Source organism: Hippopotamus amphibius, chromosome 7 (assembly GCF_030028045.1).
Source record: "Hippopotamus amphibius kiboko isolate mHipAmp2 chromosome 7, mHipAmp2.hap2, whole genome shotgun sequence".
Classification (NCBI taxonomy): domain Eukaryota; kingdom Metazoa; phylum Chordata; class Mammalia; order Artiodactyla; family Hippopotamidae; genus Hippopotamus; species Hippopotamus amphibius.
The window spans coordinates 123,096,895-123,116,799 of record NC_080192.1 but is presented as its reverse complement, the minus strand read 5'-3'; the positions used below and the strand labels follow the sequence as shown (position 1 = coordinate 123,116,799).

The 19,905-nt window shown below is 35.0% G+C and overlaps 1 protein-coding gene across 8 annotated transcripts in view; it reads left to right on the top strand.

Moving 5' to 3' along the window:
* The window catches only part of BIRC6 (baculoviral IAP repeat containing 6), a 230,619-nt gene extending 211,283 nt beyond the window's left edge, over positions 1–19,336 (top strand). For all 8 annotated transcript variants that reach the window (XM_057740742.1, XM_057740738.1, XM_057740736.1 and 5 more), the window contains 4 exons: positions 2,028–2,105; positions 9,583–9,771; positions 14,665–14,799; positions 18,453–19,336. In XM_057740742.1, the coding sequence (XP_057596725.1) occupies positions 2,028–2,105; positions 9,583–9,771; positions 14,665–14,799; positions 18,453–18,632 (582 nt within the window). In that variant the 3' untranslated portion in view covers positions 18,633–19,336. The remainder of the gene's footprint in view (positions 1–2,027; positions 2,106–9,582; positions 9,772–14,664; positions 14,800–18,452) is intronic.
* The last annotated feature ends 569 nt before the right edge of the window (positions 19,337–19,905 follow it).

Below are 19,905 nucleotides of genomic sequence, written 5' to 3'. Positions count from 1 at the left end.
CTTTTCAAAAGTACATGAGTTTCTTCATGTTTCTCTTCCCTGTATGCAAAGATTAGCAGGAGGATTGAGAGAGAAGGAAGTGAAAAGGACAGAAACACAAGTGTTACAAAGCACTTATAGTCTTAAGGGGTTATTGTGAGGGACTAACTTATTCAACACATTCCTTGGCCAACTGAGAGCTCTCTCCACTCAGAAGATAATAGGGTCATCTATCTTTGCCACTCACCTTTCTTTACTTTCTATATCCCCAATTCCATTTATCTTTTCACAAGTGCCTGAAGATACTATCCATGTTTTCTATGATACATACCATTGTGAACTTACTTTTAAAGTTTAATTTGTGTTAAAATGTTTTATATTTTCTTATAAGTAGGAAGATATATTCCTATCCCCACAAAAAAAGTTGGCAAAGAGGTATATAATAAAAATCATTTCATATGACAATAAACCTTTAAAAATTAGATTTAAAAGAATAATCATCACCTTTCAAAGTAATTTTGGACAGTTTGATGAAATTTCAATAGTAAATTCCATGTTGAGAATATTCTTTTTTAAAAATTACTAGAAGGTCAGAAGAAATTTCTCAATTTCATAAGCAGACACTTCTTTGTTGATGTGAAAATAGCAGATGCTCGAAATTGAGCTGGTTTATTAAAGATGGCCCAAGTTTCCCCTTCCTATTTTTAAAAGGTGCAGCCTGCCTCAGATCTGTGCTTACAAGTTATCATTTTGTCATCACCATGAGCTCAAATCACAAAATTGGAATTCACTTTTGGGGTTTATTGTAGTATACATAACCAGAGGTAAACCTTACTTTGTTTGGGAAAGCAAAGAACAGGTCTCTCAGAACTGAGCAAAGTAAATGAAATAGCAATGTTGACTTTATTCAAGAGAGAGACTGGAACTTGAATAGAGTTTAAGTGTAAACGTTAAGAATTATTCAAGAAATTGCTTCCTTAAAGACTTACTGTTGTAGGTAAGAGGTTAAGGGTTTGAGATTCCAGTACCCTGAATTGTATAGTCCCTTCTATTACACATTGGGACTGACATTTCACCTTGGGATCTAGATCTGTAGATAGGGATAAAATCCCTGCCATTGATAGTCACAAGGATGCTCTAAAAATCAGGTGGAATGGTGTGTCTGATAGTGCTTTAAATGATAATTCACAAAACTGTTCAGATACAAGTCTTTTAAAATTATTAATGAATTTATCTACTAAACAAATCAATGTATTTTGCATATTGTTTTCATAGAGCATTAAAAGAATAGCAAGGAGGTGGATTCTCTGCTTTTTTAAAGACCACTTATTTTCTGAATCCATTGCCATTACATGAAATGATAGTTTACAAGTACAGATAACATGTCCCTGGTTCTCGTTTGCCCAGAGTGATTGTTGCCCTGTGTTTGGCAGATGCTTTGAGTTCATTCTTGCTCTTTGGATGAACAAGTAACTAATGTGTCTTCAAATTTGTTTCGAGGAACTCTGGGGATCCTTAAGACCCTTTCAGGGCATCCATAGGATCCTCCCCTTTCCCACTTCATGCTTGTGTGAGGCCAGATTTTATTCATACATTTCAACCAAAACAATATGTTACAACAAATTGAATGTAGCGGCAGATATGAACTCAAGATTTCTTCTATTAAACTATGCCCCATTTTCAAAATTCACAAAATTTTGAAAGAAATTTTCTTAAATGTAATAAGATAATACCACTTTTCCTCATTGAAAATTTTGTTGCTGTTTGGGAAAGAGTTATTTTTCATTAAAAGATATGTTATTTGCATTAATGTGTAATAGTTGCTAACTCATTTTTCATTGTGAAGAAATTGTAATGCCACACAGATTTGGATCACATCTGAAGATACCAATTTGTTTTAACAGACTAACACTTAAGGTTTTGTTTGGTGACATAAAACTGAGATACTTTGACATAATAACATTTCAATTTTATTTCTAGTTCTGGCAGTTTACTTTTAAAAAGCACTCCTTTCAATACTGTTTATACTTTTCCCCCTTCTTCTTCAGGTTTGTTTAAGCATCTTAAATACATGGCATGGAAGACCAGAAGAGAAGTGGAATCCTCAAACCTCAAGCTTTTTGCAAGTAAACAAATTTCTTTACAGTTTCACTTAGAAAATAAAGAACCATCTATGCTTAGGAACATTTTTTTTTTAGTGACCAAGAATAAACACAGTAAACCATAGAAAATAAAAAGCTAGATTGACAGGAAGTATATATTAAATAGCTTATAGGTGAGCAGTTAGGACAGTGGAGTTGTAGCTCATTTGGAGGTTAGAATCTTAAGTTAAGACATTAAAAATTTGTTTTTGTCAAAATTCCCTTTTAAAAAATCCCACACTTGCCTTAAAGTACACTCTGGTGCAACAAGATAAGACAGATTAGCCTCTCCCATCTCCCAGTCACTGTAAGACTCAGACTCAGGTGAATAGAATTTAATAACTACTAGTATTATGTCTCTCTCCACACGATATGGTTCTTCTATCATCTAGTTAATGATGGGACTCATCTGAGGTTTAGAAGTACTGCTGTGGAATTCATAAAACTTGGGATTTGCCATTCTTACTTTGTAGAGCACTTAACACACATATTTCATAGTCTTGAATTTTTTAAGTTAATTTTCGCAAGCCATTTGAGTACATAAAATAAAATGTTATATACTGTCCCATCAAATTTTTTTTGCTGATGCTTTATCTTAATAGTTCAGAATTCCAGCAAAAAGAGATATTAATAACAGGAATTAACTTTGTTTCTTGATCATTGAGGAAACAGAAATAAATCACTGTTGGTACACAATAGTTTAAACTCACATTTACAATTTAGTGTTTATTTTAAGAAAGAACATCACAAATTATACCCAGGTAAGCCTATTAAAATTGACCTACCTTAAAAGGGTTCTTTTCTGACATTCTTATTTTGAATTAGATAAAAGAAAAATGAAAAATCATTCTTTAGGATGTAACTTTTTTAGATTCTCTAAAAAGACCTTACAGCATCCCCATGAATTAAAGAAATAGTACTGTAATATAAGTTTTTCCTTTTTGCTAATAAGGAGACCCAAGAACAAAAGAGATTATATGATTCATGCAAAGTAACTAAGGAAGTTACTAGAATATTCCTCCAAGTGACGACAATGCTTCTTCATTTTAGAAATGATTATATAGGGGGAGGGATGAATTAGGAGTTTGGGATTAGCGCTACAAACTTCTATATATAAAATAAACAACAAGGTCCTACTGTATAACACAGGGATCTATATTCAATATATTGTAATAGCCTATAATGGAAAAGAATATGAAAAGAATATATATATATTCACTTTGCTGTACACCAGAAACTAACACAACATTGTAAATCAACTATACTTCAGTTTTAAAAAATAAAAAAGAAATGGTTATGTCGATTCTAGTTCAAAAACCTTAAAATATTTTTCAATATGTATGTTACTCTTGTCAACAGAAAGTATTTTTATGATGAATTTTACTCTGAAAGAAAACTCAGAGATATCCTATTTTTCATGAAGTAATTTAGACTTACTGAGAATTGGAATCAGCTTTTGAATTTTTTGTTGGATTTATGTAGTTTTAAAAATAAATTTACAATTAATTTTCAGTTTTTTAGTTTAAAATTGGATTTGCTTTTAACTTTTATATTGCCTGTATGTCTAATATATACCAAAAATCCTGTGAAATAAAGAAACTTACTCTGAAGCATTTAAATTTTACAGCTTTGGAAACTTACTACTCTAACATAAAATATGATCTTTTCTGTATTTTCCCTTTAGGGTTTTTTGTCATACACATAGTTCACTATAGTCATAATTAACATAGTAGATAATTATTTGTATACTGCTTTGTTCACCTAACATTAGAGCATATCCATCTTTGCAGTTTACATTTTTATAATTTCTAATTGGTACATAATAATCTGAGTTCTTATAGTATAATTGAACTATTTCTCCTCTATTGACTAAGTATTTCACTTTTATTAGTTTAGTTTTACAAATAATACCATTGTTATATGACTTTCTCTATATTTTAGATGGTTTACTGAATATAGATTTCCAAATCTGTGACAAAATTGACTTGAGCAAGAACAAGATAGGCTATATCTTTTCTATGGCAAGAATGAATAGCCTTGTCTTCTCCAGATCTTAATGGGAAACTTCAGTCTTTCCCCACTGAGTGTGATAGTAGCTGTGGATTTTTCATAAATTCCCTTCATTGTGTTGAGGACATTCCCTTCTACTCCTAGTTCCTTGAGTATTTTTATCATGAACAGATGTTGGATTTTGACAAATGCTTTTTCTGCATCTATTGAAATGGTTCTGTTATTCTTGTTTTTTACTCTGTTAATATGATGTATTAATTTTTTGATATAAACCAACCTTGCTTTCCTGGGATAAAGCTCAGTTGGTCATGGTGTGTAATTCTTTTTGTATGTAACTGAATTCAGTTTGTTAGTGTGTGTATATATGTATATATGCCATGCCGTGTGGTTTGCAGGATCTTAGTTCCCCAACCAGGGATTGAACCAGGGCTCAAGCAGTGAAACCACTGAGTTCTAACCACTGGACTGCCAGGGAAGTTCAGTTTGCTAGTATTTTGCTTGAGGATTTTTGTAACCATATTTCTAAGAAATATTGGTCTGTAGTTTTTTTTGTGTGTGAGTGATACTGCTTTACAAACATCATGTTAGAAATAAGCGTGTCTAGGGTCTAGGCAGGAATATGTTTACCCTTTGTTGTCTATTAGAAAATTTCTTCAGAGGCAGACTGCAGAGCCTTAGGAAAAATTACTTAATTTCTTTTTATTTAGATTTTGGGACCCAAAATTGTTGTTTTACCCATTTATTCATTGCTTGTACACATAGGATAAAAGTACTTTTACCAGATTAAAAATCGTTCACAAAAACTTTTGAAAGTTATATACAATTTAAAGGATTTCCAAAATATTTTGAATAGTGACAAGCATTATTAGAATTGCTTAGTTTCTCTGTAATGAGACTCTTAAAAGAATAATATTTGTGTAAAAACATCAAATTTTGTAGTCTTATGTTGTAGGTCTCATATCCATCAGTAACCTATTAATAGTCTTGATTATTTGCATAATTTAAAGTCAAAAGTCATATCATTCCTTAGAACTGTCATGAAGAATTACTACATTTTATCAGTAGCGCCAAATTTTAGCACTGCTTACGTGACTGGCTTTTAATGTTGCTATAATTTACCTAAAATACATATTAATGCCTTATGAATAGTTTGTTCCAGTTGGATATTAATAAAGATATCATGTGCAAGAGGAGTTAAACGTATTTAATGTCACATAACCAACCATTTATAAGTATGTTTATAATATAATAATATATAAATACTACCATTTTTGTTAAAATGGAAAGTTCTGGAAATCAGCCACTGATTATAGTCCTGCTCAATAGCAGCATAATCTTCCATAGAAGAGGGTACTTACTATTTTGAAAGGCTAAAAGCATTATAACTAAGACTGTTTCTTTCCATTACCCTAAAATGTTATTATTTCGTATAATATAGTTTCTTGTTGCAAATTAATATTTTGGATTATATACTCTGTACTATCCTGTATTTGAAATATTTATAATAAAAATTTTTAACCTACCAGACCAGGTCAAAGAATTAAATCTTCTGACAAGATATAATTTGAAAATAAAGGCATTCATAGGAGACAAGATTCTGACTGGTTGACAGCCTGGTAGAAGGCCATACAACAAGGTTAAAATTTTTGTTTGTCAGATAGTGAGAGGGAGCTGTTATATGGTTTTGATTCAGTCAGCCTCTGAGTAAATTATGATGAGAACGTCTTGCAGTTTTGTGGATGCTGACGTAAAGCTAAAGAGGAGAGGGACAATAAGTTCAGCCTATGAATAAAAGTTTTTTAGACTCTTGACTTTATGAAAATATCACAGAACTGACTAAGAATTGGTGAACTTACACTATGGAATGAAAATATATTCTGTTTATTATTAAATTAAGTCTAACTTATGTATATAATATATCATGGTATGTAATAGGTGTATTTCTGTTAATTACCAACTAACTCCTTTTCAACTCATATTCTAAGAAAACGCTTTAGCCAGATGTAGCTATGATGAATATTCAGTTTTTTGTTTGTCTGTTTGTTGTTTGGTTTGATCCAGGAAGCTCTTTTAATTAAGTTTTGTTGTTCAAACAGAACTCATGCTGACTACCTTTTTGCATACCCTTATTACATAAGTTAAGATATATGGTTTTTAGAGTAGAAGTGATTTTGTTTTACATTGTGCTATCTTCTGGATGCATGCTGTCATTTTCACTCCAAGAAAGAATAGCTGTTGTGTATTAATTACACTGAGTCCTACTGTTTTACACCCCTCAACCCCTTACTTAATCTCACAGTCATCCTATAATGTAAGTAGGTATTATTTCTATTTTACAGATGACCAAAAAAATGGATTCTGAGGGGATAAAGTTATTTTGCCTGCCTTGGTCTCTCTGCCTTCAAAGTACAGTGTTTCTCAGAGTTAGATAAAGCCTATTAATTTTGAATATTGAAAATCAAATCCTTTTAAAAAAGAGAAATCCTTCTTCCCAGGGATTTATTTACTGGTTTTTCATGGGAGTATTCTATGGGCTACAATAAAGTGTGCTGTGAAATAAAATGAATAAGTAGGTCAGATAATTTAAGACTCCAGAAATTCCACAAAATGAATATTTTGACTCCTAAATAGCTGAATTCACAGAAGAGAAGTGAAGTGACATTTATGTATCTCCTAAAAGGTATATGTTTAAAAAGTCAATAGAAGATGCCCATAAAAAGTAAATAATAATCTCACCCAGTTATAAAAGAGCACGTGTTATAAATTATTCTTTGAATTTCATTCCAAGAAATATTGGTCTCTGCTAATACATTTGTTTGTTGTTATCAAATGCAAACATTCACAGAGCGTCTATCTTTCACTTCCTTTATATAGTTTAGCTGTTTTAAAAAACCAAATGTGTTATGAATCTGAAGTAGTTTATAAATTGTTTGAATCTCTAGCTGCTTGAGATTTATAAAACCATGTTTTGTCTCAAAGGAGGTGAGGTTAAGTAGGTAACTGAATCCTATGCTACAAAATTTTTCTCCACTTTTGTAGGAAATGGGGATATACCCTACTCATAATAAGAGGAAGATTATTTAAAAGCAAAGAGGAGAAGAACTAATAAATATGCCCTGGAAGATTATTTCAGAAGTATCAGATTTGAGTTGGGGGAAAGTATATAGACAAGGGAAGTCACTTTCCTTCAGTGATATATTTAGTTTCAGTAAGCTTAAATGTTATGAGATCTTTGCCTCAGAATTATACAGGTTAAATTTTTTTCTATAGTTGACCTAGGCCTCAATAACATAGTTATATTTAACCTTATCTAATTGAATATAGGTCATATATTTCAGGTTCAAGTTTCCGTTTTTTAAATTTTTTAAGAAAATATATCCCTTGACTTTTAAAAAAATTTTAAACATTTAAATATTTATTTATTTATTTATTTATGGCTGCATTGGGTCTTTGTTATTGTGCACAGGCTTCCTCTAGTTGTGGCGAGCAGGGGCTACTGTTTGTTGCGGTGTAAAGACTTCTCATTGCAGTGGGGGCTTCTCTTATTGCGGAACATGGGCTCTAGGCGCACAGGCTTCAGTAGTTGTGGCTTGTGGCTCTAGAGCGCAGGCTCAGTAGTTGTAGTGCATGGGCTTAGTTGCTCTGAGGCATGTGGGAACTTCCCAGACCGGAGCTCGAACCAGTGTCCCCTGCATTGACAGGCGGATTCTTAACCACTGTGCCACCGGGGAAGTCCCTATCCCTTGACTTCTAGGTACATATCCTTGACGTTGTTTAATCATCTTTCCTAATGAAAATGCAACTGCTGCTAATCCTTTTTCATTTATGAAGTTGGCAGACTGCAGCTAATATTTTCCTGCCTCCAAAGATGTCATATTAGCCAGTTATAAAAGTATATTAGCAAGCAATACTATATTAACTAAGAATGAGCTCTCAGTATTGGTTATATCTAGAGAAACAAACATTCTGGTATGTAAGTAGGGGGTCATAGGTGGTCATAGAGCCTTGTCATCTTGCCAATGAAAGTGTCTAGTAATAAGATTTTTGTGGTTCTGTGAAAGTTACTTTTCCTTGGAATGAAAGTAAATACTGCCTCATGTGTAGTTTGCCTTACAAGTGAGTATCGTTATAAGTACATTGTTAAAGAAGACGTATGGATGGCCAGGAGGCACATGAAAAGCTGCTCAGCATCATTAATTATTAGAGAAATGTAAATCAAAACTGCAATGAGGTATCACCTCACACCAGTTAGAATGGGCATCATCAGAAAATCTACAAACAGTAAATGCTGGAAAGGGTGTGGAGAAAAGGGAATGCTCTTGCACTGTTGGTGGGAATGTAAATTGAAACAGCCACTATGGAGAACAGTATGGAGGTTCCCTGAAAAACTAAAAATAGAGTTACCATATGACCCAGCAGTCCCACTACTGGGCAGTGAAAACCAGAGAAAACCATAATTCAAAAGGACACATGCACTCCAGTGTTCACTGCAGCACTATTTATAATAGCCAGGGCATGGAAGCAAATGTCCATCAACAGATGAATGGATAAAGATGTGGTACATATGTACAATGGAATATTACTCAACCATAAAAAGGAACGCAATTGGGACATTTGTAGAGACATGGATGGACCTAGAGACTGTCATACAGAGTGAAGTGAGTCAGAAAGAGAAAAACAGATATCGTATACTAACACATATATGCGGAATATAGAAAAATGGTACAAATCAACCGGTTTGCAAGGCAGAAATAGAGACATAAATGCAGAGAACAAACATATGGACACCTAGTGGGGAAAGCAGGGGGTGGGGGTGGAATGATTTGGGAGGTTGGGATTGCCATATATACATTACTAATAAGAAAAAAAACTATCAACTTGTACACTTTAAATATATGCAGTTTATTGTATGTCAGTTGTATCTCAATAAAAGTTCTTAAAGAAAAAAACAATGAAAAGAGTACATTGTTAGCTTTATGCTCTCTAAGAGTAAGGACAGTTTGAACAAAATGATGTCTAAATTGGTATGGGATGTTCATAAGCAAGTGTTTTTTTTAGTAGTTTCAGGAAATAGGATCTTCATACCCGTTTTTCTTTTTCAAGAATTCAAGAGTATATGGGGGAGTCAAGGAGGGGAGGGAATACGGGGATATGTGTATAAAAACAGATGATTGAACTTGGTGTACCCCCCCAAAAAATAAAAAAAAAATGAAAAAAAGAATTCAAGAGTATAAAACATGATATATATAAATATTATGTAAGATTCTACTGTACCTATTTTAATTTTGCTTTAATAATGAAGTATTTCAATGTCGATTGTTAACATCGATTTTATGGTGATAAAATTATGTGGAAGCACATATTAAAAGGGACTCATAGTTTAAAGCAAGGTATTAGTTTACTGTTAGAAAAATGTCCCATCATAACTATTCTTTATTTCTTTGTTCCTCAGGTGTTGGTGTCTGTTCAGTCCCTTATATTAGTAGCTGAGCCTTATTTTAATGAACCAGGATATGAACGGTCTAGAGGCACTCCCAGTGGCACACAGAGTTCTCGAGAATACGATGGAAACATTCGACAAGCAACGGTTAAGTGGGCAATGCTAGAACAAATCAGAAACCCTTCACCATGTTTTAAAGAGGTATGTTTAATAAAATTAATGAAATACTTTATTAAAGACATTATAGAATATCGTTTTGGTATTATACTTCCCCTTATATTTAGAGTTTCTGTGGTATACTAACCTTACTGTTGTTTTTAATCATTAAAAATCAGTAATAGGACTTCCCTGGTGGCACAGTGGTTAAGAATCCTCCTGCCAATGCAGGGAATATGGGTTCGATCCCTGGTCCGGGAAGATCCCACATGCCGCGGAGCAACAAAGCCCGTGTGCCATAACCACCAAGCCTGCACTCTAGAACCCGCAAGCCACAACTACTGAGCCCATGTGCCACAACTGCTGAAGCCTGTGCGCCTAGAGCCTGTGCTCTGCAACAAGAGAAGCCACTGCAATAAGAAGCCCACGTACTGCAGCGAAGGGTAGCCCCTGCTCCCCACAACTAGAGAAAGCCCATGCAGCAACTAAGACTCAATGCAGCCAATAATAAATAAGTAAACAAATAAATAAATTTTTTAAAAAATCTGTAATAATATAGTACAGATGAATTTTTTAAACCATTTACTTCCTAAAAGGCATCTGACTATATTTTGCACAGTTTTATTAATTCTTTATTTTTCGTGGCTACCATTCTACTTGCGTACTGTATGTGCTAGTTACGTTAGTATATGCTAGAATATGTTACTGAAATATTCCTCATAAAAATATTCTTTTTTATTAGAGGTTAGGATACTTTCTAGTTGTCTTGCAAATAGAAACTTTGCCCTTACACTAATATCTGCCTGTGACTATTGAAGAAAAAGACATTTTATTTTCTTTAGGAAAAAGTTGGACTTACTTTCTGAAACCTGTCTTGATACTGTCGCATGCTCTCGTTTTACCATATCTTGAGGTGTGTCTCTTTTCCTGTTCTTAGTTGTCTCTCCTTAGTCTGCCTAAAATATGATGGTATTTTTCACTTATCATATCAGATTGCTTCATCCCATCTCACTTTAACACTGTAATGGAGCACTTTTCTTTCCTAAATTGTTGCCCTTGATCATCAGTTTCTTAGGTTGTGTTAGGGGAAAAAATGGCATTTTTACCCGACAGCAAATTAATCTTTAATATAATTAAGCAAATATTGTGTGTGAGTGCTGTGTGGCATCACACCCGAAGCCCTCCTCAGCAAGTGGTGTCGATGCATATACTCTGAAGGAATGTAAAAACTTTTCTTCCTTTTGTTATTACTAAATGAATTTGCACTTTGAATGACATAGTTGGGTATTTTACTTTTGCAAAGGCTTGTATTCAAGGCTGTGGGTAATTACTTTTCCTAATAGTACAGGAAATACAAACATGCATTTCTTTGTACTCTTAAGCATAATGTTCTGTCCCTTATCAAGCTTGGGTTACTTATATTAAGTAATTCATTTTGCAACCATGTGGAATATCAGCTGTTACTCGGTACTGTACAAAGGTACTTTGAATTCAAGGAAAAATGAAACTCAGTTTCTGCCCTTGAAAAGCTTATATTCCTCCTATTTGTGTCATAAATTAATTTCTTAGTGTCCTTAAGATTCAAATAATGTATCCAGACACATAAAGTACTTGACAAGTCTACTAGAATGTATAATAACCACCTCACACTTAACACTATAAAACTGCACTCTTGATCCTTCCTTTCTTCTCTCAGTAAAAGCACCATGGTCTAAACCCAAAGCCCTAAGCACCTGTGGCTTCATTCTTTTACTCACATACCACATTCAGTCTATTTACAAATTTGGCTCTAACATTCAAAGCCTATTCAAAATTTGACGATAAAAAACATTTTCAGTTACCAACAAGGGCTTAATTTCCAAAATATACAAACAACTCATACAACTCAATAAAAAAAAAAAAAAAACAATCAAAAAATGGGCAGAAAACCTAAAGAGACAGTTCTCCAAAGAAGACATTTAGATGGCCAACAAGCATATGAAAAGGTGCTCGCATCGCTAATTATTAGAGAAATGCACATCAAAATTACAAATGAGGTACCACCTCACACTGGTCAGAATGGCCATCATTAAAAAATCTACAAATAACAAATGCTGGAGAGTGTGTGGAGAAACGGGAACTCTCCTACACTGTTGGTGGGAATGTAAATTGGTGCACCCAGTATGGAAAACAGTATGGAGGTTCCTTAAAAAACTAAAAATAGAGTTGCCGTATAATCCAGCAATCCCACTCCTGGGCGTATATCCAGAGAAGACTCTAATTCAAAGAGATACATGCAGCCCTGTGTTCGTGGCCACACTATTAACAATAGCCAAGACTTGGAAGCTACCCAAATGTCCATCAACAGATGAATGGGGAAAGAAGTGGTACATATATACAATGGAATACTACTCAGCCGTAAAAAAGAATGAAATAATGCCATTTGCAGCAACATGGTTGGACCTAGAGATTATCATACTAAGTGAAGTAGGTTGGACAAAGAAAGACAAATACCATCTAATATCACTTGTATGTGGAATCTAATTGAACTTATATCTAAAATGAACTTAGTTACAAAACAGAAACAGACTCAGAGACATAGAAAACAAACTTATGGTTACCAAAGGGGAGGGATAAAGTAAGAGTCTGGGATTAGCAAATACAAACTACTGTGTATAAAATAGATATCAGCAAGGTTCTACTGCATAGCACAGGGAACTATATTCAGTGTTCTGTAAGAAACCATAATGGAAAAGAATATAAAGAGAATATGTATATATATGTATAATTGAATTATTTTGCTGTACACAGAAACTAACACAACATTGTAAATCAACTATACTTAAGTTAATTAATTAATTAAATCTTTGCCATGACCAGCCTATTTCAAGCTACCATTATCTATTGCTTGAATTGTTGAAGTAGTTTTCTGATTGCCTTGCTTCCACTTTTGTCTTTCTACAATGGTTTTCCACAAATAATCAGATACTTTCACTCCACTGACTTCCCATTAAATGAAGATGAAAACACAAAGTCCTTACCATAGCCTGCGAAACTCTATCTTGTCTGGCTCCTGTCTGTTTATCTTCAGCATCTCTAAGAGTTCAAGGGCTTTTGATACCAAATGTTAGAATGTGGAGCAATTGGAGCTCTGATATTATCAGTACTTTCTGATAGGAATATAAATAGGCACAGCCTCTTTGGAAAACTCTTTGGCAGGTAATAAGCTGAACGTATGCTTTATGACTAGCAGTTCCACTCCTTGGTTTATGCTCAATAGCAGGTGTGTATATATTGGGTGTGGAGAATGCTCATAGCATTGCCAAAAATTGGAAACGGTCTGACTGTTCATCAGCAGAATGAATGGACAAATTACAGGATTTTCATAAAGTGGAATACAGCAGTGTAAGTGAGTGAACGCCGTCATATACTAACATGGACAAACATCATAAACAATAAAGAGCAAAGAAGCCAGGCACAAGAGTACATTCTACATGATTCCATTTATAAAAAGTTCAAAGCGAGTTATACTTAAAGAAGTCATTGTAGTGTATACTTTTGGATGCGGATTAATGGTGAGAAGTAGCACAAGGGGGTCTTCTGGCATGCTTGGTAATGTTATGTTCCTTTTCTGAGCAGAGGTGGTTTTGGGTGTTCACTGTGGGAAAATGCATTCAATTGTACATACGATTTGGGTACTTCTCTGTATATGTTAAACTTTAGTTTTTAAATGTATTGAAAAAGATGTGAAAGTGTACAGATTCAGTCAGTATAATTTGTTGGTTCATGCTTAAAGCTGTTGTGTTTTTTTTTCCCCCTGGAAGAATAAACTGTTAACACAGGGGACTCAGAGTGGGGACATGACTTACAAAAAGCAAATAAGTATAATTTGAAACAATAATTCTTTCTCATCTTTTAGAACCTAGCTCACGTTAAAGGGCGTACCCCTTTTCCATGGATGCTTCTCTAGTTTTCCCAATCAGATGTGGCTTGCTACTTTTTTGATTTCATGGATTTGTTTTTTTTTTTTTTTTAATTGTCATTTTTGTTTTGTCTTTTTCAAAAGATATCTTTTTCTTGTGTACTCATCTCCCATCTTGTTCTGTGGTTATCATGGCTCTTCGTGTCAGGTTGTTTCTTACTCATTTTTGTATCCCTCTATGCCTCAAACTCAATAACTTATTGGTGTCATATGTACATTCCCAGTTTTCCCTAGTAGGTATTATTGCCTTTTCTTTAGGGGAGACAAACTCATTGGGCAATGTAGTAAGTATCTCACCCAGGATACAGAATAATAGTTCCAAAATGATCTATTTTCTAGCTAACATTTGTCAAAAATAGACTTTTACTACAGACACAGAAATTTTACTCAGTTTTTCAAAGAGAGAATTTAAAAAATCTGAAATGTAAAGCACATTTATCACAGGGAGATAAATGTTATAAAATAAAATCTTGTTCATAAGTTACCCAGAAGATACAATTAAGATAGTAATAATAGTGCCTATTTTAGGGCTGTGTTCTGATTTCTGTGCAAATGCCTATGATTTAGGATCTTGTTCCTCATCTAAATGTTCTTTGAATTCTCTTTGAAAGATAGAAACTGACAGTTTTCTCTGTTGTCATTGCTTTTTCTCCTGGTTATTTGTTTATTTACATTTGTTTTCTGATTCCATTATGTTATAGATGTCTTATGTTCTCTAGATAGGATTAACTGTTGAAATGTCTGAGCAGGATTGGGCATTATTTTCTGCTGTAGAACTGGGTATTTCAACACAAGTCATCTGATGTCATAATCCTGATTCCTCCCTGTTAATAATTATAGAGTTCACCACATTGAGTTTTATGGAGAGAAGAAAATGGCTGTGTCTTTTAAATTTCATTTCTTTGTAATGCCACATACTTTGTCCTTTAAATTCTGACCCAGTCACATTTTGTTCTCTTGCTTGTTTTATTCTTAAGGTTATACATAAACATTTTTACTTGAAAAGAGTTGAGATCATGGCCCAGTGTGAGGAATGGATAGCAGACATCCAGCAGTACAGCAGTGATAAGCGGGTAGGCAGAACCATGTCTCACCATGCAGCAGCTCTCAAGGTGAGTAACCCTTCCTAAACAGGAGCCTTGTTGGTGGCTTTAAAAGAAGAGTTATATATTCAGTAACAAAACCATGACCACTAGAAAGAAACATTAAATTTATTAAGTTCAGAGGCTACCCAAAAGTCTATAGAAAAGATACATTCCTTTTGACAGTGAATTAAAATTGAAAATGAGTGTAGGGACTGAGCCAGCAGAGTTTCATAGAGTTGTTTGAAGATAATGGCAACAAAATGTGCTCAGTGACATTTTGCATTAGCTTTTCCCTGGGCCTCTTACCTTTCAAAATTTTATTACTTGGAGTAATGAGGGAGATGGTAGTTGCAGAGCCTCCAATAGCTGATTGGTGTGGAAGCATCTGTGATACAAACCTGTTTTGGGGGAGGTGAGCTATTGGCCTCAGCTTGGGCGTTCACAGAATGGAAATGTAGAATGTGGTGGTTTGGGAGGTTTTTTTTGTATGCGGGTGTCATACCTTCAACAGCCACCCTTTTTTCCCTGCCTTGGGATATCTGTATTTACTCACCTCTGTTCCTTTTATCCTCCCCCAATATGGGCATCTCTGCTGGCTCCTTGCCTTCATCTTTAAAAGTATCTTTACTTAAAATGATTAGGTGATGATGGTGATAAGGATTTATTAGTTTTTTATCGGTGAATTTTTTAAATGTCCCTATTTTTTCAGGTTACATACAGAAATATTTATGAATGCAAAACCATATGATATCTGTGATTTGCTTCAAAATAAAGTGAGAAAAGTCAAGGGGGTATAGGTGAAAGAAGACTAGCTCTGAGTTGATAAATGTTGAAATACGGTGACAGATTCCTGGGAGTTTATGTTCTGCCCACTTCTGTATATGTTTGAGATTTTCCATTATAACAACCTTTAAAAAGAAAATTGTTTTTCTCCTTAACATTCGCTTCCCCCTAAGCTAGTTTATTTTACCCCTCTTATTATAGAAATGTTTCTCTCCTTTTACTACCAAACTAGAGCTGTTAACGCTTTTGCCTCCATTTTTAAATAACACTCTCACCAATCAGTGTTTTGCAGTTGAATTTCCATTCTACGAAAGCTACCCAGTCTCCATTTCCCAAGCCAGTGACCCTGGCTCCCCTCTGTATGCACCGCTCTCCCCTCCAGGCCTTTACAGTTGCTTACTTTTCACCTGCTCTACTGGCTCACTTCCATTCAGTTTTCAGCTGAAATTTCACTTCATGAAAACCTGCCTTGACTTTTGGATTAGGTGATTTCAGTATAATCTCTTGTAATACCATTGCCTACCTATTAAAAACACTGGTAGCACTGGTCTAATGTCTGTCTTTCCCACTATACTTCTCCTCTGTGGGCTGTCTTGGCTCCTCACACTCTAATTCTTCTCGCACTTTCGTTCTGAAAGAAAGACTATGTACCTGAAGTCTTCCTGTTTGGCCCGTAGGGCTATTTATTCTCTTTCTCTATCATTGTATCTATACCCCTGATGATGGCCTTTTACTCTTTAAAAGTGGCTTTGTCTGCTCTTAGCTTTCTCAAAGTCATATTACTGGCATTTTTACTTGGATGCCCTGTCATCATTTCACTGAAGATCTAAAAATAGAATTCACCTTGCCTCCTGTCAGGTTTTCTAACTTTCTGTATTTACTTAATTTTAAACACTTTTCTCTGTCTTAAAATCTTCAGATTTTAATTAACTCCCCCTTCATCTAGTACACCTGCTTGGTCATGGTCATTGCTAGGTCCTGTCAGTGCCGCCTTCACATGGGGATTCCCCTCCCATAATTCTGTTCAGTTCCCATAGCTCAGTCTTCCTCCCCACTCATTCTCCCCCTTCCAGTTCTTTCTATGGCACATAACCAGATTGATCGTCCCCAAGTGTGTGTTTAGGTATGTCTTTCCCTTACACAAAACCTCAGTGGCTAACATCCAGCTTCTTTGGTTTTGTTATTTCAGTCAGTGTCTTGCTTTTATCTCAAATTCTTATTCTCTGTTGTTTCTGTATCACCCTGATTTGGAAATCTCTATCCCTGAATCAGTCCAAATTTATATCATCTCAGGTATACTTTTGTTGCTGAGTGCTACTTGAGAAAAGCATGCAGCTGTTCAGTTTAATTTCACAATAAAGGCATAGTATTCCCACCTCAACTGGACCTTCTTAATTGTCAGGTTTTTTTCTTCTTCTTTAGTTAGTGTTTCCTCCTGTTGTCCACTGTGGAAGGGAAATTGGGGTTAGAAAAATTTTGAGTTACTAGTATGTAAATATACTTTGAAACCTTACAAATGGCTGCAAATATGTGGTTGTCTTATCTTGCTTATTTGTCTAAACCTCCAACCAAAATTTAGGCTCTGTAAAGTCACAGATCATATAATTGGTCCTCCGTATCCACAGGGGATTGGTTCCAGGATCCCCCGCAAATACCAAAATCCACAGATGCTCAAGTCCCTTAGGTAAAATGGCGGTTGTGCAGTCGGCTATCTGTATCCAGCTGTATCTTCCTTATATTACTCATTGCTTTTACATTGTTACTGTTGAACACAGTGCCTTGTTCTATAACTGTTGGTTAATTTTCAAAGGCAGCTATTGACACAACTAATTTTCAAAGCCCTTGGTCTGAAATTTGAGATTATTTCTCTCCCATTAGAAATTTATAAACTAAAAATATTTGTAAACAACCAACCATTCTCTGTTAACATCTCTATCTGTATCCTTCTCTAAATGGCAGTATAAGGTAAGACAGAGTTCTGTACTCTCTTGAGGTCTTTTTCATTTGCTTACATTTTTTATTTATTTTTTCCTTTTTTTCTATTTTTTTTAAGCTCTTTATTGGAATATAATTGCTTTGCACTCTTGTACCAGCTTTTGAGGTACACCAAAGTGAATCAGCTGTATTTATACATATATCCCCATATCCCCTCCCTCCTGCGGCTCCCTCCCACCCTCCCTGTCCTGGCCCTCTAGGCATCACCCATCATCGAGTTGATCTCCCTTTGTTATACAGCAGCTTCCCACTAGCTATCTATTTTACAGTTGGTAGTGTAAATATGTCTGTGCTGCTCTCTCACTTCGTCCCAGCTTCCCCTTCATCCCCCGCCCCCCCCATGCTTACATTTTTTAAAATTCTGATAATGAAATTATTTCTAAGGTGTATCCCAGGCATGGCATGAGATAATGAATATGAAACATTGCAGGTGTTCTGCACAGGGCCTAGGACCTGAGAAATACCGTTTTCATTCACTAAAATAGCAGGGGGTGTTTTAATTTATGGATCATCTTTCAAAAATATTTAGTCAGAGGCAGCATGTAACGCAAGTCAAGATGTTATTCTCTTTAATTTAAAACTGTACATGGCAGATGACTGGTGTCTTCTAAGCCGTTAGTAATGCTGTTTCTGTTACAGAGGTTGGGGTGTTGGTACAGTCTGTGGGCCTGCTACTCAGAACTCAGGGCTTAGCAGCAGCATCAGTTGTTTTGAGGTTAGAGAGTTGTGCCAGTCTTGTTCACTGCCTGTTAGAGTAGCTGGCTTAAGGAAGTTCCTCAATAAATATTTGTAGACCTAATGCTTTGGCTTTTGTTTTAAACTCAGTTCCTCCCTCCAGTGGTGGTGTGCTAGGATCCTAGGCTTTACAGTCCTAATAACATCACTCATTTTCCGCTGCATAGCGTCACACTGCTCAGCTCCGGGAAGAGCTGCTGAAACTTCCCTGTCCTGAAGGCTTGGACCCTGATGCCGATGATGCCTCGGAGATGTGCAGTGCCACAGCTGGTGCTGAGGAGACGCTAATGCACGATCAGGTCAAACCCAGCAGCAGCAAAGAGCTCCCCAGCGACTTCCAGTTGTGAGCTGCGTTGACATGGACTGCGTAGACACAAAGGCTTTGAAGCACAAGCCAAATATGTCAATATTTGTATGTAAGAAACTAATTATGTAATAGGTAATGAAACTGAAACTGTACTACACCCTTAAGGAGATCCAGTTTAATTCAAGGTGATCTTTTATTTACCTGTACAAGAGTGTAAACTTTTTTGTGCTTTTATTTTTTAATTGTGAGAACCACTGATTGGTATGTTCAACAAATTTGTGTATACAAAGAAATGGATAAATCACTGATTATATAAAGGAAACTACCTTAGGAAAGAATGTTTACTGAATTTTTTTTTCTTTTTTTTCTTTGTTTTGTTTTTTTTTTTACTGTAGAGTGAAGGGTTGTTAACAAAGAATATATATTGGTCATTCTTACAACTACTATTTAAAGTCAGCAACTTTTCACTGAATTTGATAGATTTTATGTTTGGCCATATCTTCATGCTCATATTTGATTTCTGAAGACCTCCTACATACACTTCAATAAAAGTTAAATGGACATACTCCCTCTTTTTTGATTTACTGATACATTTTTTAAATGATAAATCTGCCGTAAAATGCATTATAGCTGGAGACTTGCACTTGTATGGATGAATTTATTACATTCAACGTATTTAATTTTATGCTTTCTAAAATTCTAAGATGCAGAAAAATAAATGAACATGATTTTATTCTATGCCAATATTTGGGCCTGTGAATGTATCCGTTATTTGAATTTAAGTATATGAAAAGGAATGGTCAATTTGAAAAGTCACTTTTAAACTGAATTTTTCCTAAAGGGCTCCTTTCTTCCTGGACTATCTGGTTTTATTACTAACGTCACATGTATGTATTAAACATTGAGGCTCTGTCGAGCAGAGAGGATGTACCTCTCTGGTGCTGTTACAGTACATTCTGTACTTGCCATATAGGCTCATTTTCATGCAAATTCTTCCTAGAGCCAAATAAATAAAGACTTAGGTGTATTAGTATGTCTTGTTTCTAAAACAGTTTACCATGGTGTGAAATGCTATTTCTACAAAGAACTGGACACTTTCAAGAGCTACTCGTGGGAAAGGAAAGGATATTTTTGTCAAGACCAGTTATCGCAAAGGAAAAGCTAAGGTGATTCTTCACAGTGTTTATAAAAAATAAACTGGTGTGTGGAAACCCTGCATCTGGAGCTGACCTGAAGGAGAAGCTGTATCCTGAACAGTGAGTTACTGTCTGAAGGAAAAGGGGAACTAGGGATCATGATACCCTCTCAACAAG